This window comes from Sardina pilchardus, chromosome 12 (assembly GCF_963854185.1).
Source record: "Sardina pilchardus chromosome 12, fSarPil1.1, whole genome shotgun sequence".
NCBI classification, from domain to species: domain Eukaryota; kingdom Metazoa; phylum Chordata; class Actinopteri; order Clupeiformes; family Clupeidae; genus Sardina; species Sardina pilchardus.
The window spans coordinates 5,917,014-5,936,963 of record NC_085005.1 but is presented as its reverse complement, the minus strand read 5'-3'; the positions used below and the strand labels follow the sequence as shown (position 1 = coordinate 5,936,963).

The following is a 19,950-nucleotide window of genomic DNA, read 5'->3' as shown; positions in this document are numbered from 1 at the left end:
AGCTGACCACCCCTTACCCACCCCTAGCCTATCTCCTCACAGCAGTTCAATATATCCCCCCTCAAACTTAGGTTGCCATTTCCATTTTTATGATTATTATTTTTTTTTGTTTCTTTTTCTTTTTTTTTTTGTTGTTGTTGTCCACAAAATATTTCACGAGAAGCACATACAGAGTATTCACAGCAGTCTTTACATTGCGTGTTCTTGTCACGATTAACTCCGGCGTCCTAAAGCTTAGGCCTGGAGCGTATGTACAGTTCTGAATTGGCACTTGACAACGACGTATGGATCTCCGCCATTAGTTCCTTCCTCCAAAATCCCCTCCCCACCTCCAAAAAGGAAACAAACAACCAATTTAAAACAAAAAAAGACAAATCTCTCAAAATGGCCGCCTCCCTCCCCCATTTGGCTCCTCTTCATGGGCGTCCACTGCTCTTCCCTCCTCAGCAGTTTCCTGTGTTACATTACATTTATCATATATATAATTCGCACGGTGTTCATTTTGGAGAACAAGGAGCTCTCTCTCTCTCCCATGTCGTTTTATTCTTCTGGGAAAGAGGGGAGCTTGGATAGGTGGAGGGGGTGGTGGTGAATGTCTCCCTCTGGCCGGTGGGGGTCTGGGGTTCTTGGATGGGAGGCGGGAATGGGGATGGGGTGGGGTAGGGGGGGGGGGGTGTTAGTCCAGAGAGAGCAGTGGCTGCATGTTCTCCTCCTCACTCTTCACCTTCTCCGGTCTCTTAAGCACCCCAGGCTCCACAACCGATTGAGACCTGCGCGCACACATGAATAAAATATGGCTGGTTTGCGTTTGGCAGCGTGCCACTGTGCTATATTTTCTTGAGTGAGTGCATGTGAGTGTGGCTGAATTTTTTTTGTTTGTTGTTGTTTTCTTTTAGGCTGGTCTCTGTAAGCAATAGTCAACCTGTTTGTGTAAATGTGTGGTTGCTGGCTTTCGGTGTGGTTGTCGTAGGTGCATTTTGTGTACGCGTGTGTGTGTGTGTGTGTGTGTGTGTGTGTGTGTGTGAGGGTACATGGTGGCTAGAAAGATGCTCCTTCATCTTCATTTTTCTGAAAATTGATCCGGGGTCTAACGATCGAGTGTCATGTGACCAAATTCCCTGTGGTGCACAGTAGGCCTACTGTAAGTGTGTGAAGTGTGGGTTGTGTTTAAATAAAGCCAAAGACACAAACAAACAAACACACACACACACACACACACACACACACAAACACACAGAGAGAGGCTGCAGAAGCACAGACATGCATCACTGTGAACGGAGCCATTTCTGAAGCCTACTTTCTCCCACACTAACGGATAGCGACTGTCTGCCACTGGAGCCAGAAAAGGTCATTTCAACAGTGACAGAGAGAGAAAGAGAGACCGAGAGAAAAAAAGTCATCCTCGGACACAACGTTGACCTAATTCTGATTTATTTCCCTGCTAGAGGCGTAAGCAGCTTTAAAACGAGGGGGTAGCCATCATTCATTGCACACAAATCTGGGACAGCTTCATCTCTGGTGTCTCAGACTAGTGTTCTCTCTTTCGCTCTCTCCTTTTTCTCTCTCTCTCTCTCTCTCTCTCTCTCTCTCTCTCTCTCTCGTGTTTTCCTCTCTTTTCCAAAACGCACACTGTCAACACCTGTGTGAAGAAAGATACACAGCCTGCTGGCCTTCCCAAGTCACAATCAAGGCCCTAATCAAGAAGTAAAGCACTCCTCAAAAACAGGACCAAACTACAGAGAAAGGATCCTCTGGGATTTCAGAGACTCATTTGAGCTAAATCACGCAGGAGCACATTTAAAACGCTCCGTGACTCATCGTACATCATATGATCTTCTGACAAAACACCCTCCGATTATTAATGAGGGGCTCAATTAAAAATCATAATCGCTTCCTCCTTGTCCGTGTCCCCAACTGCATTCTGAAACACTCCAACGAGGTCGTGGAAACGAAGTCACCCTCTCTCTCTCACCCTCTCTCTCTCACCCTCTCTCTCTCTCTCTCTCTCTCTCTCTCTCCATCTCTCGCTGATCCTCTCGCGTCTAAACAAGAGTGCGGAGAGCGGCGCTCATCAGCGACTGAGTGCTGTTTTTAATCAAGCGGGCGCCCAGTAATGCCGGCCTGACCTTTCTAGCGCAGACGGGGCGAAAGCGGAGCTAATTGCCCCCGACTGAAACGCTGTCGCTGTTGTGGTGGTGGTGGCAGGGCCACGCAGGGCCGGGGGTAAACTTTTGTGTCTAATCTACGGCTTTCTCGGAACAGACCCCGTGCTCTCTCTCTACGAAGTTGGCCGCCGGCCTTCCAACTGGCATCATCACCACAACGAGCGAACAAAAGAAAAACAAAGAAACAAATAACATAATAAGCATAATAAGCACTTTTTCTGCGCCGATTGTCAGTGTTTATGAGTTCATTTGTTTGGGCTTACAGACAAAAGGCAATTCACTGTTGGCACATTTGTCATTTCCTACAAGATACTGAATCCATATAAGAGCCATTAGTACAACTGAGGAGGACAGTGTTTTTTCCATTGCACTTTATTTTCCATGCACTGGTTTGAGAGGCCAAAGACACAATGTGCTCACAAACACACAAAGCCAGGATTCTTAAAAGCACATGTTGAACACTGATGCACACTCAGAGAGAGTCCTTTGAACGTACATCAGTGATTCTGATGGGCTCTGTCGCCAAGGGCAACGCTGGCATTGTGACATCATGACATTGCGTTTGTGCGGAGGGCTTAGTCAGGGAGCACCGTTAACGTCAGGGGACAGAAGTGGGGATGAGCTCAGCGCCATCGGTAAAAACTCCCATCAGCCCATCTGTTCATGCTCCAGTAGGTGCAAGAGTGAGTGTGCGTGCGTGCGTGTGTGTGCGTGTGTGCGTGTGTGTGTGTGGGGGGCGGAAGGAGAGTTGGGCACTGAGGGATGCTCACGGTGCGCCTGTGGCGTCATGGCTTCCACCTAATGCTGATTTCACGACCCAATAAGTCGAGACACCTAGCCCCGAAGACAGCCGGGGCAGACAATGAACTCCCACATTCACTCCAGTTCATTACAAAGGGGCCTGCTCCATCTATCTAGCCATTTGCAAGGGAACGTGACCGAGCTGAGGTGAGGAAAGACGTTTGTCACTGACTAATCTCGCAGGGAGATCACCCTGCCTGCGGTAATCATTCTGCTCTGAGAGAGACACGGTGAAAACATAATGAATCTTAAGTATCAGTCCAAATGGAAAAGTCTAGAATAAACAAGTTTGTTAAAAATTAAAATGGCTAGCCCACTGCCAAATACCACAAGTGGCAATTTTTGAATGAGTCACTCGTAATTATTTGGAAGGGTATTAGAATATCTGAAAAATATTGCACTTGTTTGGTTTCCCCCCCACTACAGACCTCACATCAGTCATCTCATCCTTGAGCTGCTTCGCTCTGTCTCTCTCACAGGCAATCTTGCGGATGATTCAAATGAATGAGCTTTTGGGCCTCGGCCCACAGAGACAAACAAATAGCGCTCCTCGCTGGCTCGCCAACAAATTATGCCGTCTAATGAGAGCTATTTTTTATCATTAACTCATGCTGCCGTGATCAGTGCACATATCAGCCCCATCTCGACCCCGTCCGCTTTATGCTCATAAATCATTTCTATTCGAGACGGGCTTGGGATTGTAAAGGAACATCGCGCTGGATGAAAATACCTAACTGTTCATGCGCGAAACATGAACAAAACACGTGACGCAAAACAAAAATACCGACACAAACAAACATCGGGACGGACGTTAGAGTTCAGGGCGCATCATGCCATGGCACCAGCTCCATGGCTTCTGAATGACTCATTTGATACAGTCCTTACAATCGTGAGTCATGCTAAACAGACTGAACCTCACCAAGCCTGTGTGGTATCTCATCCATCTTCATCTCTCTCTCTCTCTCTCTCTCTCTCTCTCTCTCTCTCTCTCTCTCTCACTCTCTCTCTATTTAATTATCTATCTATCTATCGATCTACTGTATCTATCTATCTATCTATCTATCACCTCATCATTCTAACATTCTATCATTCTGTTTCCCTTCTTTCTGTCTTTTGTTCTGTTCCCTCTCTCTGATAAACAAACAAACATTCTCACGTGGTCCATTTGACATGCAGACACATACACACACGCACATACACACAAACATGCAAACACACACACACACACGCACATACACACAAACATGCAAACACACACACACGGAATACATCACCTCTCCGCCTAAACGTCACACACAACAGCGGCAGCAGTCACCGACCTCTTCATGGTTTTCGGAGACAGGTCTTTCTCCAGGTCCTTGACGGAGAGCGTGTACGACTCGGGGCAGTAGTCGGTCTCCTCGTCGTAAGCGTGATCGAGCAGGGTGCGCGCCCAGGTGCCCATGTCGTAGGGGGGCAGCATGCCCCCCAGCTCCGAGGGCAGTATCTCGGGCAGAATGAGCTGGTGCAGACTATTCAGGTTGTTTCCATGCATGAAGATCTGCAGAATGGGGGAAAACGTCTTACAGTTAAGATAAGGAGAAATAACAGGGCCAAACACGCATATAAACACACACACACATGGACGCACACACATACTGTGTACATGCATGTGCGTGTTACACATAAACACACACACACACACACACACATACATACAGACACATGTGCACACACACATACACACATATACAAAGAACTCCAGGCAATTCGATGTTTATTTATAGATTATAACAGTTGTCGACATAAACACACATACAAACACACGCAGGCACACACACAAATACAAACACACACACCGCACAGCCCAAAAGGTCTGCAGGCATAAAAATGTTTACTTAAGTGGAGTTGTAAAAACTCACAGGGTTGTACACAGGCGTGCTTAAAGGCAAGCAATTTAGCGTTTGTCTAGACAGATTAGCTTGATATTTGCCTCCATGGGCATGGAGGTGGACTGACTGCATGAACCGTAACTAACAGGCACACAAGCAACACATCAGCATCCACAGGCTCTCTCCGTATATGGCCATACCACATGTACGACGGCTCACATACCTTATTTCATACATCAAAACAACGCACCAGGGGAAGGATAACAACTAGTGTGTGGTGGGTGGAGGGTGGTGCGTCGCGTTGCGCAGTGTTTATGAAGCTGACACAAGGGCTTATCCAGGCCTACTCACAAATACATGTGAGTGCACAATGCTAGCAGTTTTATGTGGTGTGTAACTAACTAACCATTTTATTGCAGTATTACCTCTGTCAGTGCGGTTATGTTCTCGGTGATATGTTTTTGTCCTTTGTCTAAACAGGATTAAAAGACTTTCTGCCGGTTTTCTTGGTGGATCTTAGTGGGGAAGGCGTAGCATGGGCCAAATGATATATGAATATATGAATATGTTATCTGGCATGAGCAGAGATTGTAGTTTCATTTTAAATGAGCTGGTCAGAGTGACATAACGCTAACACGAGGTGAGTCACCGTGAGAGGAAAGTGTCGGCAGTAGCTGTGTATTTTTTTTTATCTCTTACCCTTTTCCGTGTTTTGTCCTTCAGGAAAGGACGTATGACGGTGTACAGTGCGTGAATGTACCACGGCTGGTTGACAAAGTGGATCCCTCCGAATCGGGCTGGGAAGCTATCCTGTCGGCAACGAAACACAGAAAAGAAAAAGGCATAAATAAGAGCGGCACACCTTCAGGTCAAGACAGGCATGGTGTAAAATAACATTCCTCCAGCTCATCTTAAAAGTGTCATTTTTCTCTGGTGACAGGGAGAGGGGCTGTTAATATAAGCCCTGCTCCACATTCACAGCTCATTAATAACAAAGAAAAACACTTTTATTGTTGTGCTCATTCCTCCCTGGTGGGCTCCTGTCACTGTTGGCGTTTCTTTGAGTGTTCCATACATATTTTACATTCACGACTCATCAAAAGACGTGTGTGTGCAGGAAACAGAAGACCACATGGTGGAGGATAGGGTGTGTGTGAGTGTGTGTGTGTGTGTGGGGGGGGGGGGGGGACGCGTCACCTCACCTGATGTGTGGTAGGAGGAGCACACAGCAGATGTCAGCAGTTTAGATTTATGAACGTGTTCATCTTCACACACACACACACACTCATATACACACACACACACACACACACATAAACACACACATACACACATGCCGTGTTGCGTTGTGCATTGCAAACATCAGCCCTGGCCTTGGGTAGGCAGCCACCACCCGCAGCAGCACCATGCTGCCACGACGGCCAACCTGACGGCGCGTCACGACCCCGTCTGATCTGATGCCGCCCGACAGGCCCGCGCCGGCCATCAAAGACGCTCCCGTCCTGGGAGCAAATCTCTCGCCCTGCGAGCCACATCAAACACGTGGGCCAAATGCCAAGCACAGGTCACACTCTCGCCGCCTCAATGCCACTCACTCACTCACTCACTCCCGGCAACCTAATACACCCCTTCTCCATGACAACCCACACAGTCTAACCTGATCATGCTCATCACAATTGCTCTTATGACGTTTTTATGCTATTAAGCAGAGTGTGATATATATTGCAAAAACACATTGATATTTTGTAGTTATGTACAGAATGATAATGCTTAGATTGGGACTATGCTTTGGCTTATGAACTTTAAGTAGAGAGTATCAAAGTGCAGTTGCACAGATGGATTGCGGACTTTAAGTGTATTTTCAGTGTAAAGTCAGCAATGAAAATGTTACCCGGTTATCTAGCTCTACCTAAATGGCTGATTTAAATACAAGACCTTTAAATCTACTACACTTAATCGATTTCTGTCTTCAACGAAAGCTACTACACAGTCAGGGCATGCATTAACTGAGAAACACTTTCGGGGGAATATCTTCCAGTGATGCGCTGTCAGCTGACCGGCTCTTTTTTGTCTCACCGCTGAGACGTGCACTTAGTGCTCAGGAAATAATGGCTACCTTTCATCTCGGAGTTGATTCCTAACAAGTCCGACAGGGACTTATCTTTCTCATCCAGTCCCTCGTAAACCCCTTGGAGGATGGTTCTCCATATTCATGGGGTCCGCACATGCAGGTGGAGTCGTAGCAGCAGCACACGCATACACGACAAGGATACCTGTAACTGCTCTGGTTCATTTATGGGGCTAAAGGAAACCTCCGGGAAGGCAACCTGTGATTTCTTCATTGGAGGCTGGAGGCTGGGTCTCCGTGGGGGGAACAGAACAGCTGCTGTGTATGCTGAATGTCAATAAGACCAAACACTACACAGAGCCAAGCAGGAAATGCTCTGCTCTAATACAATTACCTACGTGGCTCACACGGTTAAACGCCTTGTGCTCTGTGCAAACATGTAGCCATGTTTGGTTCCCATGCCATTTTCTATATATTTATACATTGATCTGTATATGTCTATTAGCTTGTAGTTCTTTCATACATATATCTGCAGTATATGCAAAGAATATCTAATAGCCAATCTATCTAAGCACATATTTATCAGGTAAACACAGGTTTCTACAAGAAGTGGATGATTTGGACAAATGTCAAATGTCCTTCAGTTGTGCTATGCAAGCTACTGGCAAGGGCTGCTGAGGCGAAGTGAACTGAACAAAGATGTTTTAAGTAAAATATTCATTCGGAGGGCTTCCAAAGTCCTGAGAGTGTAACTTGATCTTTCTTATTTCTTGTTACCATAACAGGCACTGGAAATGTTCACAGCGTTCACTCTGTCTAGACTGGAAATGATCCGTCTGTCTGTCTGTTTCTTTATCTATCTATCTCTCTATCTATCTCTCTATCTCTCTCTCTCTCTCTCTCTCTCTCTCTCTCTCTTTCTCTCTTGCTCAGTGTTCTTCTCGAGTCTCCTTCTCAGAATAACCCGAAAAACAAGAAACAGATGGAACCGCTTCCCTCCCTTGCTCGCTCGCTCGCTTGCCCGCTCGCCCGCCGCTCGGCAGAACCGAGTGCCCGGGCACGGTGACAGTGCCACGCTTGCAGGCAGCCGCCCCGCGACTGTACCCGTGCCTGGCATGGCCACCGCGCCGTGACGGCACACAGCTGCGGGTAGAGCGGGTAGAGCGGGCAGGCGGCCCCTGGCCCTCCTCTGCCGCCAGTGATTGTCCCCTCAGCAGCTGGCTCCGGGCGCGGGGTCCTTTCTCACACACACACACACACACACACACTACACACACTACACACACACACACACACACACACACACACACACACACACACACACACACACACACACACAGCCACAGCCGAGCTGGCACAACATCTGACACTGGAGGGCGAGAGTGTGTATGTGTGTGTCTGTGTGTGTGTGAGTGGAGGGGGGGAGAGGTGGCGGGTGATGGCACCACTGCTGATGCCATGCTAAAGAGGGCAGAGGGGCAGAGCAAGCGGGGACCACTGCCACCATCTGCCAGAGTGCTCTCGGAGAAATGGGCAGCGGTGTGTGTGATAGTGAGGCGTGTGCGATAGTGAGGTGTGGTGTGGTGTGGTGTGAGTGTGTGTGTGTGTGTGTGTGTGTGTGTGATAGTGGGGTGTGTGCGATAGTAAGGTGTGGTGTGTGTGTGTGTGTGTGTGTAATAGTGTGGTATGGTGTGATACGGTGTGCACACGTGAGCGTCCGCCTCCCCTATTGGTCTGTGTGCGTGTTTGTGCATGTTTGTGTGTCTGTGAACAGGAAAAGATTGTCCACTTCCAAAAATCTCAAAGCCAACAGATGGGTAGCAGCAGCGTGTGACGTCCTGTTGGGTGGTTCTGTCTCCGAGCTCCCGACCAGGGGAGCTCACTCATTAGTACCGCCTTTGATGCCTCTTGTCACAGCAGTTGTCTGATACCAGCAGGGGATGTATCTCCTCTTCTTTTCCCCATAAACTGAAGGTTACTGAGGGATGTTTACTGAAATTGACATTCCAGTCACTCGGAGGTAAACACAGGATTCAAAAACAAGAAAATGTTAAACGATTTTGTTTTGTTTTGCTTTCTTTTTCTTGCCCTGGGGTTCAGTGATGATGGCACAGGTCAATAGAACCTACATTCGTGTGGACTGCTATACTAACCACTCATCCTGACTGGGAGAAGGCCAAAAGTGGACAGACTAAAGGATTGCTCGCAAAGATATCCTCTTATGCATATAATCACTCAAATAAGCCTTACATTTAGTGGAGACATTTATCCAGATTACTGTGAATCAATTTCCTGTGCTAGTTTACTGATAGCAATATTTAAAGTGGATCTCTGTATGTCAAAATGTCGGTAGCAAGTGTCTAAAAAAAATGTTTCCACATTTTTGTCACTGAAATGAGAATGTGTGTGCTCTGCTCTCCGAGCTTCGTGAGGAAGCAAAAGGCCTCAGAAACATTTCCAATCAGCTGTACAGATGTAAATGAATCATCTTCTCTGGAGGAAAAAAGGGGCCTGGAACTTGCATTTCTTATTTGCATTTCTTGTTTACTGTAATACTTGTTTTGATCTGAGGCACCAGACAATGCTGTCAGATATAGGAGAGGGAAAAAAAGGAGGCTGTTTTGCTCAGTGCTTATTAGCAGCCATTGGGGGAGAAAAGGAGTTAAAAGAAGATGCAGATGATGAAACGTGGCTTTGATGGAGTCCTGTTTTTGAAACGATTCTCCATAGCCTGCCCTCACTCACTGGCTTCTCTGTGTGTGTGTGTGTGTGTGTGTGTGTGTGTGTGTGTGTGTGTGTGTGTGTGTGTGTGTGTGTGTGTTGTGTGTGTGTGTGTGTGTGTGTGTGTGTGTGTGAGAGTGTGTGTGTGTCACGTGTGTGTCACGTGTGTGTGTGTGTGTAGCTCCGTAACGGATTGATAGTTCGGGCCAACACCAGTCCAGTGCCAGTCCAGTTCTGGGCCTGACCAGTGGCTATCTGGCTCCCATAAGATCGGGAGAGCACACAAACGGCCACTTTCATCAAAACTGATTTCTTGTAGCAGAGCCCTATCAATGCAGCTCTGTAGCCTGAAGCCATTCCTGATACTTTCTCTCTCTCTCGCTCACTCTCTCTTTCTCTTTTTCTCTCGCTTTCTCTCCGCAATGTGGATAAACATTCACTTACCACACAGCGCGTCAAGGGCTCAGCCTCAGAATGTATCTGCAGCCCGGCTGAAAGCGATGGAAAAAACCCACTGCCTGCTCTCCAGCACTCTCCCACAGCGGGGGAAGGCCGTCGCTAGCAGCTAGCCATGCTAATGAGGGGAAACGCTGACTGGTGTGATAGGTCATGTCAATACGTCACGCCAGGCTCCACAGGAAACGGGTTATCTGCGCCAGCCAGATCCGCACCCACTGGGGGCGAAAAAAACACACACAAAAAGCGGGGACCAGGGATTGGTTGACGATGCTACACCATGCACCATTGGTGTCCAATCACAGAGTGGAGAGCACAAGAGGAGAATGAGAATCCAATGAAAATTCCGTTGGGTTTTTTAATCTTCTCCGCCCCCAGAACCAAGATTTGTTGGTTGCCACGTAGCATTTTGTTTGTTTCATCCAATCTCCCCCTTCTTCCAGCATACACCACACACACACACACACACACACACACACACACACACACACACACACACACACACACACACACACACACACACACACACACACACACACACAGATGGGAGCTGGAGGCCACTAGAGAGCCATGCAGGCTTGTTAGGCATCTGCATGCTGCACTGTTGATATGTACGCTGCATAATCCTTGACCTCTTCCTCTCGGCGTGCAGCCTTGATTCGTGGCCCTTTGCTTGTAGCCCTCTCTCTTCTGTTTACGTTGGACCACAAAACGTTGGCTCAGCAATGAATTTTGCATAGCCTGATGCCCTTTACACAAACCCGGTCAAGCAGCAAGGCACAAGGTTGACCCTCATCCAAGACCAGACGCAAGGACACAGTGACCTGGCAATGGCCCATGGTCATTTGAATGCGAAGATGCAGTGGACACGGAAACAAATCTATCGTGGAAAACTAAAATACAAACATTTTTGCAGTTCCTAGGGTTTTGGAAAAGACATTACTTCAGGACTTTAAGTGTGGGCCATTAACAGCTCTGGATTTCAATCCATTTATTGGGAAGTTGTCGACTCTGAGATTAGTGGGAAGTGAAGACTGAATTCGTTTTTTTTAAGGGAACACTGCTGAAGTGTGTCTGCATCTGCTCAGTATGTTTGGCTCTAAAAGGAGAAGGCCGGCACATTTTCACATACAGTAGATCTCCATTTCCTGAGGTCACTGAGTACTGTTGGTGCAAAACAAAATGAAGAAAGTCGGTTTTACCTAGCTTGAGTTGCTACAACCAGCAGCTAATGCAGCCAGGCACAATCTGTGCTACAGTGCTACAATCTGGGGGCATCTCCACAAAGGTAGAAACGTCCAGCGTCAGAAAGTAAAAGTCCTACCACATATCTGTGCCAACCATTCATTTAAACCAGCTGATTCTAATTAGCACAACTCTTCCAGCTAGGTAGAGCAGTTAATTAGTAAGATCATCTGTATCAAGTGTACATACACTGGTTGGATTTTTACTCACTGAAGCTGGACTTTTCCACCTCTGAATGTCTGTGAGCCACCAAATATAGTGAACAGGGCAAAACATTTAGCTAGCGTAATACCATCTAACAGCATCCTACACAGAGCTGTGCACAGATGGGGAGGTTCTCAGTCCATGAACTCATTTATAGTGACACCATCTCCATTCAACTTCTAAAAATCACAGATCACAGTCCTCCTCTCAACCTCCATTGTGTTCCTTATTTCTGCTGCACTGCGCTACGCAACATGTCGATAGAGCAAATATTGGGCTGCATTTGGATTTTCTGTTATATCTGTCCTATCTCCTTATTTTGTGTGTACTATTCATTTTACCTTGAGCTTGATGGAACATGAGGTCAACATAAGATATGTGGATGAATTTATAAGGACTTAGAAAACCTCTGGAAATCTGACTGTACTTTAGGCCTTGACTACACTATAGGCTAATGCATTATGGGAAGGCAGGTATCAGTGGAGAACTTTTACCTCAACTCAGGAAAAACAGGGGCAAAAAATGAGCATGTTGCATTTATATTTCAGGTTGTTAAGTATATACAATCACTGTATACATTCCATGAAGTAATTAAGGCGTCCTGGCAACTTATCCCAAACAGCCCAGCTCCAACTACTCAATGGACACAGGGACTTACTGCACATTCTCTTCAGAACACATTCTCCTCTCACGGCTGGGACTGAGGACAGGTATGTGGCTTAAAAGATTTCAGACAAGGACAGATGAGAGATAAGACGATCCAATCGATTCCTGACGCATCCAGGGGCACTCTAAGCCCACATGAAGCTCTGCTATTAGAGCAGCATAAATGAGATTTAAAAGAGATTGTTTTTTATGGCTTTGGTAAATAAAAAGTAATAATGTTGCTAGAAGTGAATCTCAACTTGTGAAGAGTGGTGAGGTGATGGGGGGACCTGGGTTGCTTTTTAATTAAATTCTGTTACAGCTGCCACATTGCAATTGTTGTATAACTATTATGGCAAAATGATGTGCTCCCCTGCAAGGATTCATCTGGTAGGAAAACTGTAATTCTTTTACTTCAAGCTCTCTCACTGTGTAGCGCTGATAGATAGACGAGGGTATAGATGAGGACCAAGAGGCCATTTTGGATTGATTTCACTCTCTTGGTCTCTCTTTCTTATTAATTGTGAGGAGAACTGGGCATTATTAAATCTCCCAGCACGGGAGCGGTTGAAGAATGTGCCACATTTCCTGCACTATTAATACTTCAGATGATGACTTCACTTAATGGGCCTCAGTCACAGACGGTGATGATGTGAGTAACCACAGTAGAAATGGTTAGTGCGAGACGTTACATAATTTAAAGGAGAAGATGGGCTAGCTTGAGTAATGTGCTTAAAATATGATTCTGGATGGAAGTCTTCCTGTACAGTACACACACACATACACTGATTCACACAACGTGGCCTTATTTCCGTCGGATAAAACCATAAATTATAGCGTACACACACACACACACACACACACACACACACACACACACACACACACACACACACACACACACACACACACACACACACACACACACACACACACACACACACACACACACACACACACACACACACACACACACACACACACACACCAAGACCGCATCCTTTCTGTTCATTATCCAGAGAAAAATATGTCTGAAAAAATATATAAATAAATATATATATATATACTTATTATATATATATATATATACAGTATACTTCATAGACATTGGTATGACATTGGTATAGACAGGAAGCCAAAACACAGAGACAGAGAGAGAGAGAGAGAGAGAGAGAGGGAGAGAGAGAGAGAGACAGAGAGAGAGAGAGAGAGAGAAGAAGAAGAAGAAGAGAGAGAGACAGTGAGAGAGGAAGGGAGAAAGAGAGTGACAAGAGTGTGTTTCTCTGTGCGAACGCAGCCCATCTGAAGGGCGCATAGCATGACGGTTGGACAGGTTGCCAAGGCAACTCAGTATGGGGTGGGATTGAAGGGATCGGCGCGCTGTGATTGGCCCACGCGCGCGGGCTCTTTCTCCCCACCAGGAGAGACAAAAGGCCTGTCCAAGACAGAGAGCAGGAGAAAGCCGCGCGCTGACATAACAAAGCCTGGCTTCAGGAGGACCAGCTCCACACCACGGCTCCCACCTCATTCACAGCAGCGCCTCTATGGGGACTTAGACAAGAGCCAGCGCTTTCTATATGCTCACGTCTATGCCTCCTCTGGAATGAGCTGTGTTGTTTACCAGTGTGTGTGTGTGTGTGTGTGTGTGTGTGTGTGTGTGTGTGTGTGTGTGCTGAAGGTGTGCTGTACGTGCACTCTCTGTGTGTGTGCATGTGTGTGTGTGGGTGAGTGTGTACTGAATGTGTGCTTGTGTGTGTGTGTGTGTGTGTGTGTGTGTGTGTGTGTGTGTGTGTGTGTGTGTGTGTGTGTGTGTGTGTGTGTGTGTGTGTGTGTGTGTGTGTGCACTGAATGTGTGCTATGCTGTGCGCGCTCTCTCTCTGTGTGTGTGTGTGTGTGTGTGTGTGTGTGTGTGTCAGAGCATTAATGAGGCAGTGGAGTGAAAGAGTGAGTGTGTGTGTGTGTGTGTGTTTGTTTGCTTGTGCGTGTGACTATGCTTCATTTCTCAACACATGGCATCCCATGTAGCCCAAACAGGCCCCGGCCTTGGAGTGAATAATAACCGCTGAGTGTCTCTTGACACAAACTAAAGCTGCACGTGTGCTGCTGAGCAATGGAGGCGACTTTTAACAGGAAATGATAGGCCCACTGAGAGGAGATCATATCATGGACATCTATGGTGCTCTCACTCCTAGTTTGGGTCTCACAGCGTGTTCACACACACACACACACACACACACACACACACACACACACATACACACACACTCACTCACTTTCTCTCTCTCTCTCTCTCTCTGTCTCTCTGTCTCTCTCTCTCACACACACACACACACACACACACACACACTGGAGATATACAGTATATTGAAGCAGGAGAGCTGAAATGCAGAGACAGCTCTGTGTGTCCTTCAGCTGAGTAACATGCAATGAACCATCGTATCACCTTGATACTTCAGTGTGCGCTTGATGAAGGAAGAGACCTACAGATTTATATGCTGTCGTTATGGCTGTACGCCGCCCCCTACTCCTATACATGCCTGCACACAACAGACACACTGGCGCACACACACACACACACACACACACACAGACACTTACACACACAGACACACACACACATTTACACACACACACACACACACACTTACATACGCACACACGCAGACCTGCACCCACCCACACACACACACGCATGCACGCATGTACACACACACACACACACAAAGTTATCTGAGGCCCTGCTACCCTTCATATGATTTCTCTCATAAACCAGAGTTGAAGTGACAAGTGTAATGAATCATGCGGCCGGGTGACACACAGATGCCCCCTTCCTGTCACCCCCCAAATCCACCAGGGGGTCCTTCACGTCAGATCTCCCAATTGCCCCGCACTGGCACCACCCTCCACTGACTGGACCCCCCCCCCCCCCCCCCCCAAACCCCTGGTTGAACCACGTCATGCTCCATGCAGCCAAAACACACACTCAACTTACATTACTATCAGCGTTCGCTTTTGAAGCGAAACAGCAAACCGGACGCCATATTTAACAATCTTAAACGTCGTGCTGCAACAGGTCACAGTCTGTGACTCGTGACTTTAGTTGATCTGCGCTTGATCTTCACCATTTCATTTCCGTTTGCTGACTGGATGGCAGTGACAGAAGTAGTCCAGAGCCTCTGATTGGCTTCATGCTTACATGTAGAAGAGTAGCTGCTAATGGCACTGATCAATTATTCAAAGTGCTCTGTCTGGGGGTGGGAGGCAGGACTGGGGACTGGGGAATGGTCTCATTATGACCGGCCTGTGTTATGCAGTCAAGAGGCTTTGTGGACAATAGCCTACGTGTTAGCCTATTCTTGAAAAGCGTTCATTTTCAATTCAACTGAGTCATGGAATAGTAAGCCACTGCTGGGGCCATTTGATAGTTTTGGGGATTATTGTAGCATGCATTGCATACACAGCGTAGTACTGAAGGATAGCTCTGCCATTTACCACATTGCATGATTCACTGTCTATACACATCGCTAGTTATGATGGTATTCCATTGTTTTAGATGGGGAAAATCACCTCTTTCCCCAAAGACTAAAATCCGGCATATTGTTTACAGAAACCGTTCTCTTCAGCCAGTCAGTACAAAGGCATTAAAAGTGTGAGCTCCGGATTTTGAAAGCTGCAACAGAAGCAAGTATAATAAACACATTAAATCCACTCTGGCTGAGATGAGAAATCTTCTATGCACTTGCTGTCCCACATAACTAGAGGCTGAGATCTCACACTCTCTCCTGCCCCTGTTTCCTGTTCATATTGTGTGTGTGTGGGTGTGTGTGAGGGGGGGGGGGCACTTCACCCCCACAGATACAAACGGAGAGGAGGTACCATTCATATGGAGTTGTAATGCGCAAAGGGAATAATTACCGGAGCAGGCTAACATCAACCACCTGCTCTAGGTCCACTCTACCCCTCCCTCCCTCCCTCCCTCCCCCACTCCATCCCCCACTCCATCCCCATGTGGGGAGCAGGAGGCCGCCTGGCCTGCTGGGTCTGCCTCTCACGCACTAATCCATCCCTGCAGCCAGGAGGCAGAACCAGAACACTCTGCTAGAACATGCTGTCTCGGACAGGTGCCATGGAGAACCAACCAGAACACTCTGCTAGAACATGTTGTCTCGGACAGGTGCCATGGAGAACCAACCAGAACACTCTGCTAGAACATGTTGTCTCGGACAGGTGCCACGGAGAACCAATCGCCAGGTTTAGCCGGGGTCCCAGGGAGCTGAGAGAAACTCAGTGACTATGTATCTGTGTGTGTGGGTGTGTGTGGGTGTGTGTGTGTGTGTGTGTGTGTGTGTGTATATGCATGTGTGTGTGTGTGTGTGTGTGTGTGCATGTGTGTGTGCATGCCAGGTTTAGCGGGGTCCCAGAAAGCTGAGAGAAATTCAGTGAATATGTATTAGTGTTGGGGGGGCAGGGAGATGCATATGTGTGTGTGTGTGTGTGTGTGTGTGTGTGTGTGTGTGTGTGTGTGTCTGTTAGTGGAAAAGGCATTTCTATTCAACCATAGGTAAGCTAAAGCCAGTGTTCAGCTGATGGGTGACTGCTGGATAAGGGTCAAGTCTGTTACACACAACAAGCAGTCCAGGTGCCCGTGACTCACCTGTAGTCCCTCTATGGCCAGTCGCAGCATGCTCGGTGTGAGTTTGGAGGCCTGTTTGAAGGTGAAGTTACTCCAGTCGATGATCAACACAAATCCGTTCACCTGTAGCTCCGGATCCTCAATCATGGCCTCCAGTGACAACAGAATTGCCCGCAAAATATCCACAAACGTGTACCTGTGGAGAAGCCACACAATTGTTACAGCGTGGAAAGAACAACATGTAATAGTGCTCTCCACATATATATGAAACACATGTAATAATGTTCTCCATATATAGCCTATATGGAAATATGAAATATGTGTAATAATGTTCTCCACATATACATGAAACATGTGTAATACTTTTCTCCAGATACAGTATATATATGAAATACATGTAATAGTGTTCTCCATACATGAAACACATGTAATAGTGTTCTCCATACATGAAACACATGTAATAATGTTCTCCATACATATACTGTATGATTTAAACATGTGTAATCGTGTTCTCCACATATATATGAAACATGTAATACTGTTCACCATACATACATGAAACACGTGTACAAATCTACACATGTTCCTCTGAGGCTCTCTGAGCCTGAGATCAAATGACTGAGATAAATAGACAAGCTGAGCGGCATATTGATGTAACTGATGCACGTGGAATCTACTTTTTTCTCACAAAACATCCCTTTTCCTCATGAATTTCCACCGATGACTGTGAAATGAAAATGAGAATGAAGGGAAATGAAAATATAGAAATTGTAGAAGCAAGAGATTTATTGTGTGATGAAGATGACCATAAAAAGGCCTTTATTTGGACAGAAGGTGCTATGGTGCTAAAATTGACTACCACACTACTGTCTTGACCTTTGCTAGTGGCTCATCTATGGTAAGAGGATAAGAGTCTAGTCCAAAAAGTCAAGAAAGACAGTGGTACACTTCAAAGTCATTTAACTGGTCAGTGCCACTGTGCGCACTCGTCCTGTCGACAGCAATTAGCTGCTCCAACAATTACATGAAAAATTGATCATTAGGCCTACGGGCCACGCTGCTTAAGATTGACGTTTGTGTCAAAAAAGTAGTCAAGTAAGTAGTATTTACTCTTCGTCATGCTAACAGGGTTATTTCTCGTGTTGATTAATTAGCTCAAGCAGTGGTTCTGACGTTCTAGCTATCTGGGATGGATGCATTTTGCTCATTGTCGGTCTGTAAATGACTCGTGTGGCTTCCCATCCTGACAAGACTGATAATGTCGTCATCTCAACTGACGTGGACAGAATTTCAGTATCTGAATGCATGGACACATTTCATGCAAACGAGCACAAGTGGAAATGAAGTAGCTTTGATGAATGATGACACTGAAGGAACAGCACGGTGTTGATGGAGGCAATCCAAGATTACCTGCTCTGATCCCAGTTGGCGGCGAACAAGACCAGAATTTTCCTGCCATACCGGTCCAAGTTGGAGAGCACCCCTGGAAATCCATCTTTAAGAGCTTGCTTGATCCCCGGATCGGTTGCTTTCAAGTTTTTGAACATATCCAGGTTCTGCTGGCGATACTCGAAATACTGGGCCAAGAGGCGGAATGCCTCGAAATGGTTAAATTTCCGCGCTCGGAGGAACCGTAGGATGAAAGCGTCGTCTGTCCTGAGAAAGCCAATGTCTGGTCGAGTGATGATCATGTCCCTCACCTCCTGTATGTCCTGATGTAAAGTGTCAGGGTTCTCTTTTAACTCCACCTTGGCTTTCTCCAGCGTCTCCGGAGAAAGGCCTGCTTGTAAATGAGTCATTGTCCTTGTTCGAACGCGTAGAACGAAACAGTAAGAAAGTGGCACAGCAGATTTGGGGAAATTGCCAAAAAAAGAAGACAACAATATTAAATGCGTCACGTATTGACAAGCCTATCTGTGGTGCTTCCAGATTAAAACCTGACTTTAGAGATCGTCCTGAGCATGATCAACGATAGCAATCTACTTCCCAGTCAGCACAGTTGTGAGTTTACCTGTATACAAGTTCTGGTTATCTATTTTCACTACAATGTGTTCGCGTAGGCTACATTCAAACTGTCGTATTGAGCAATTCAAATGCATATGGCTTCAGCCGATAGAATTACTGTATCGAGTGAAGATTTATACATTTAACCTGGCGACGTCGGTAACACAAATGCTCAAGCCGTTCATTCAACCATCCCCACCCAAAAAGACCTAAACATCACCATCACCATTAAAGCATTATACTATCCTACCATCAAGCGGCCAGGCAATGCGGCACCCTGCAGCAACTCTTGTCACAACTCTCCATTCTGAATGCATTTTAAACCTTTGAACAGCAGCCATGGATTGCTAGAAATTACAGCAAAAGCATCGCGGTGATGTTGCTCGTCGATAGACTCGGGGTTTCCCGACGGCCGATTCCCATCCTGTGTATTTGTTTTCGAAGATTCCCTTTATTGTTCCGGTCCAAGTGCCCCTGATCCCGGCGCCGTATTGCCTCGGTGCTGTGGTGGCTGGTTTACGTCAGTACTGCTGTTGCCGCTTTGTTGCTGGTGAAAGTGACTTAAAACCATCGCTCCGGTGATACAGTCAGCCCGCCCGTCATCACATGGCGGCAGGAGGAGGAGGAGGGGAGAGACGTCCTTTTCCTCTCGCTATTCACATCCGAACACCTGCTCCGTGCCTGCAAAACAGCTAGTATCTCTCAACCATTTTAAACTTAAATTGCGGTTTATATTTTGCGTTCTAGACACCACTGATTTATTTACATTCGCAATAGAATGCGTTTATCAGTGAAAAGTGGCCATAACCCAACGAAGATATTTGATAATGATTTGTTTCAAATAGCCTCAAATGGCGGTCTTTGGTATGTTTGAGGTGGGCAGCTTTGTTGCTCAGCATATTGGACAAAAATTCTGGACACTTCTATATCCTTAGCAGAGTCTTAGGGGTCAACATATACGGTATGCTATTGCTGCAATGAGTGGATCACTGTTAGAACAGCCTACTCCTTTCCAGCATTACGTCAACACTGTGATGGGAACGTACCATTGTTCAGATATAACTCTGAACCTTGCCTTTCAGGGGAGCGTGTTTCATCTTGATATGATGATTATCTTGTATTGTCTAACGTTTGCTC

The 19,950-nt window shown here is 46.6% G+C and overlaps 1 protein-coding gene across 2 annotated transcripts; it reads right to left on the bottom strand.

Annotated features, from left to right (window-relative positions):
- Nucleotides 1–662: 662 nt before the first annotated feature.
- On the bottom strand, nt 663–19,334 carry clvs2 (clavesin 2). 2 transcript variants are annotated; one of them, XM_062551097.1, is made up of 5 exons: nt 18,220–19,333; nt 16,831–17,005; nt 5,537–5,647; nt 4,241–4,506; nt 663–770 (listed from the first exon to the last, which is right to left on the bottom strand). In XM_062551097.1, the coding sequence occupies exons 1-4, from the start codon at nt 18,606–18,608 to the stop codon at nt 4,249–4,251; spliced, it is 933 nt and encodes a 310-aa protein (XP_062407081.1). In that variant the 5' UTR covers nt 18,609–19,333; the 3' UTR covers nt 663–770; nt 4,241–4,248. The 2 variants fall into 2 exon arrangements, with proteins under 2 accessions (XP_062407081.1, XP_062407080.1); XM_062551096.1 differs by having other exon boundaries at nt 677–770; nt 4,286–4,506; nt 18,220–19,334.
- Between the last annotated feature and the right edge of the window lie 616 nt (nt 19,335–19,950).

What these genes read in the sequence shown, in the direction of transcription:
- clvs2 (XM_062551096.1), bottom strand. Translation starts at nt 18,608, where the DNA reads ATGACTCATTTACAAGCAGGCCTTTCTCCGGAGACGCTGGAGAAAGCC. An exon ending in GCCAACTGGGATCAGAGCAG is followed by an intron (nt 17,006 to 18,219) that starts GTAATCTTGGAT and finishes GCTTCTCCACAG; the next exon opens with GTACACGTTTGTGGATATTT. An exon ending in AGGACAAAACACGGAAAAGG is followed by an intron (nt 4,507 to 5,536) that starts GTAAGAGATAAA and finishes CCCATTCTGCAG; the next exon opens with ATCTTCATGCATGGAAACAA.